We start from the raw sequence: 3,506 nt of genomic DNA, 5'->3' as shown, positions 1-3,506 counted from the left end.
AGTACATTGGATTTTTTGTTTAGGCTTTGATTGGATTGTTTTAAAAGGAAAATGCCTCTTCTCACACTTTTACAAATTTCCGAAATATGCTCATTCCACTTAAGGTCTGAGGAAATGTTAATACCTAGAAATTTCGTTAATTTTACTTGTTCAATTTTGACATTGTTAATATTGATTGAAATTGCTGAATCGAGAGATGAATTAAAAAGCATGCAGATTGTTTTTGATAAATTTAGAGCTAGGCCTAAGGAAGAGAAAAAAATTTCAACTTTGGTCAGAACAGCAATAGCCTTAGCTTCGATTTCTTGAATAGTTTTACCAGGAATTATGATGGTGGTGTCGTCCACGTATAGAACAAATTCAGAAAGTATAAGCCTGATAATGGCACGAATGCAGTTTGTATAGATAATAAATAGATAGGGCCCAAAAAACTGAACCCTGAGGGACACCTTCTTTAACTATTCCTTTTTGTGAGACTATCAGTTGATTATTTATAGAGGTAATGCCAACAAATTGTTCTCTTTCCGAAAGATAAGACGAAATAAGGTTAAGAGGAATACCTCTGATTCCATATCTATCCAATATGGACAAGAGTATTTTGTGATCAACACAATCGAAGGCCTTGCTTAGATCTAGAAAAAGTGCTACTGCTAGAAGTTTTTGTTTTTTACAATTCAGGATATAATCATTAACATGTAGAATAGCATCAGAGCAAGACCTTCCTTTTTGATAACCATATTGATTTTTATCTATTACCTTGTTTTTTTCAAGGAAGCCAGTAACTCTTTTAACATATATCCTTTCGGATATTTTTGAAAAAGGAGAAGTTAGTGCAATAGGCCTATAGTTTTCAGTATTTGACTTATCACCTTTCTTGAAGAGCGGCTTAACTAGAGTCTTTTTTAATTGATTTGGAAAAATTCCTGTTCTCATGGAGAGATTTATAATATGGGCTAATGGTTTAGATATTACTTTCTTCATTTTCTTAATTACAAAGTTTGAAACTCCATCAATACCAGACGATTTTTTGTTACTGAATTTTGAACATTCATTTTCTATTTCCAAAGGGGTACAATCATATAGGTATATAGAGTTATTGACCTTTTGAACATTGCTTAGATCAAATTGGTGCCTGTTTAGTTTTTGAGCTATCATTGAAGGAATATTAAGAAAGTAGTTATTAAAAGAATCTGCAACCTCTTTGTTGTTAGAGCAGGGTTTCCCCTGCACTAAAAGAGAGATGCTTTCAGAACTCGCTTGTTCTGATTTGTTTGAATTAATAATGGCCCATGTAGTTTTGCTTATATTTTGGGAATTATAAATTTTCTGCTGATTAGCTCTTTTCCTCTCAATATCATATGCCAATTTCAATTTAGATCTGTACAACTTAATGGATTTTAATACATTGTCTCTGTTATTACTCGAGGGTAAAGTTGATTCAAGAAAACATATCATATTGTGATAGTAGTTAATATCTACTGAATAGTTAACAATTTTTTTCTTATCAGTTCTAATTTTAGATTTTAACACTGGACAGATAGTATTGAAGTAGAACAAGAAAATTTCTAGAAATTCATTATAGGCTTGGTTGGGATCCTCAGAGTTGAGGACTTTTGTCCAGTCTTCTGTGGAGAGCTGAGTTTCAAGCAGTAGCATAGTCTCTTCATTAATTTTTCTTCCGATTTTATATTTAATGATTGGTTTGTTGATGCCAAGATTGATTTTAGTTGATAGAATGTCATGATCTAATAATTTGTAGTTTCTGATTACTTGAAAGTCACTTAAGCGCACACTATTTGTATAGATGTTATCTAGTGAAGAGTCATTACCAGATAAAAGGTTTCTTCTTGTAGATTGATTAAAAATCGGAGATAGATTTGCAGCTTCCAAAAGGTCTAGAAATTCACTGGTTCTTTTGGAAGAATCAAGGATGTTGATGTTAAAATCACCCATAAGTAGAATTTCATTGCATAGAGGATTAGTTGATAGTATAATTTCCTGGGTTTTTTGGATGAATGTAGCCCAATCTTCTATAGTTGATGCTGATGGTGATCTATACATTGCAATCAGGAATAGTTGTTGAGTTTTCAACTTAAATTTGATGGCAGCCACTTCACAGATCAGATCAGAGGATAGGATATTTATTTCATTGACCGATGAGAAATTATAAGGAAAGCTAGATTGATTTGCATCAATTAAAATCAGAACACCTCCGCCTCTTTGAAGTGATCGACAGTGGAAAGCAGCTTTTTTAAAATTAGGAAAGTTGATTAAATTGATTTCAGCTTCTGACAGCCAATGTTCAGTGATTACTATTATTTGTGGTGATTCTTTATCGCAGATTTCTCTGAACAAATTGATTTTGTTTCTTATTGATCTGAAGTTGATTACTAATATTCTTGGAATCTTAACTGGATCCTTGTCTGTCTCAGTCAAAAAGGCCGAATCCCATATCCACATCTTCCAGAGCTTGAGTTACGGGTTTTCCTTGTTCTTGTTCAGTAGTCAAATTTTCATTTGCATCAATCAGGTCCCAGACTTGGGGTGCTTGAATTCCTTTTGGAAAATTTTTGATTTCTTGCATTATGACCTTACTAAGAATTTGTTTACCTTTTATATTCAGATGTATGCCACTGCGCCCATAGCAGGATCTGTCAAGAAAGCTGTTTATTTCTAGATATTTTATTCTATTTTGGAAGTGGTTATTATTTTTCATAGATTGTACTATTTTTTCTGTTTCATCATTTAGTAGGTCAATGTAGTAGTTTGCTTCCTGTATATCATATCTATATAGGGTGCTGAGTAGTAAAACATTAGTATGGCCTGATTGAGAGAGAACATTCTTCTTGTCCTCTTCATATATGTTGATGCCAATGCATTTGCCATTTTTGGTAAACTGGATGTCATTTGCTCCAGAGATAGATACCAGGTAATCATTATTTGTAAGATCAGAAGTATGAATATTCAGATCTTGGTTGACTTGTTCTGTAGTAGCACCTCCACTGGCAGAGAAATCAACAATAGTTGTGGGAGGAATCAAGGGCAGTATTTGTTCGGATAGTCCCTTGACATGACTATCCCCAATCAATTTGATTGTGGTGTCTGCTGTGTTTAACTTCTTCTTTAGATTTCTGTTTTTCACATTGGCTTTAAAGGCAATTTCATCCTTTCTGGGTAGCGAGAGAACTATTATTTCAAGGTCGGACTCGTTACATATATTTTTGAGTATTTTCATGGTACTAGCCCAGGGTATTTTATCTAACCCACTGCCAAGTTTTGGTACAATTAGTTTTTTGATTCCATTTTCCTTGCAGATTTTGGGAAGAGTTTTCAGGGCATTCTTGTAATCCTTCCATTTGGGTGGAATGTGAGAGACTTCTTTAGTTATGATGTGAAGAAGCTCTGTCTCGCCAATTTTTTGATAAATAGTATCTCCTTTTTTTTATTGAGTTGCAGGAGTTCATTGGTATCTATTTTATATTTATTTTTGATATGAAGGGCTAGCC

At 33.5% G+C, this 3,506-nt stretch overlaps 1 protein-coding gene across 1 annotated transcript in view; it reads right to left on the bottom strand.

The window, feature by feature from the left end:
* LOC127751224 (uncharacterized) overlaps nucleotides 1–2,061 on the bottom strand; it is a 6,960-nt gene extending 4,899 nt beyond the window's left edge. The window contains exons 1-2 of the mRNA XM_052274381.1: nucleotides 539–2,061; nucleotides 147–375 (exon numbers count right to left, since the gene is read on the bottom strand). Of these exons, the coding sequence (XP_052130341.1) occupies nucleotides 147–375; nucleotides 539–2,061 (1,752 nt within the window). The remainder of the gene's footprint in view (nucleotides 1–146; nucleotides 376–538) is intronic.
* Between the last annotated feature and the right edge of the window lie 1,445 nt (nucleotides 2,062–3,506).

Source organism: Frankliniella occidentalis, unplaced genomic scaffold (assembly GCF_000697945.3).
Source record: "Frankliniella occidentalis isolate FOCC.00 unplaced genomic scaffold, Focc_3.1 Scaffold385, whole genome shotgun sequence".
NCBI lineage: Eukaryota > Metazoa > Arthropoda > Insecta > Thysanoptera > Thripidae > Frankliniella > Frankliniella occidentalis.
The sequence above is the reverse complement of the archived record's forward strand: the minus strand, read 5'-3'. Positions and strand labels throughout refer to the sequence as shown.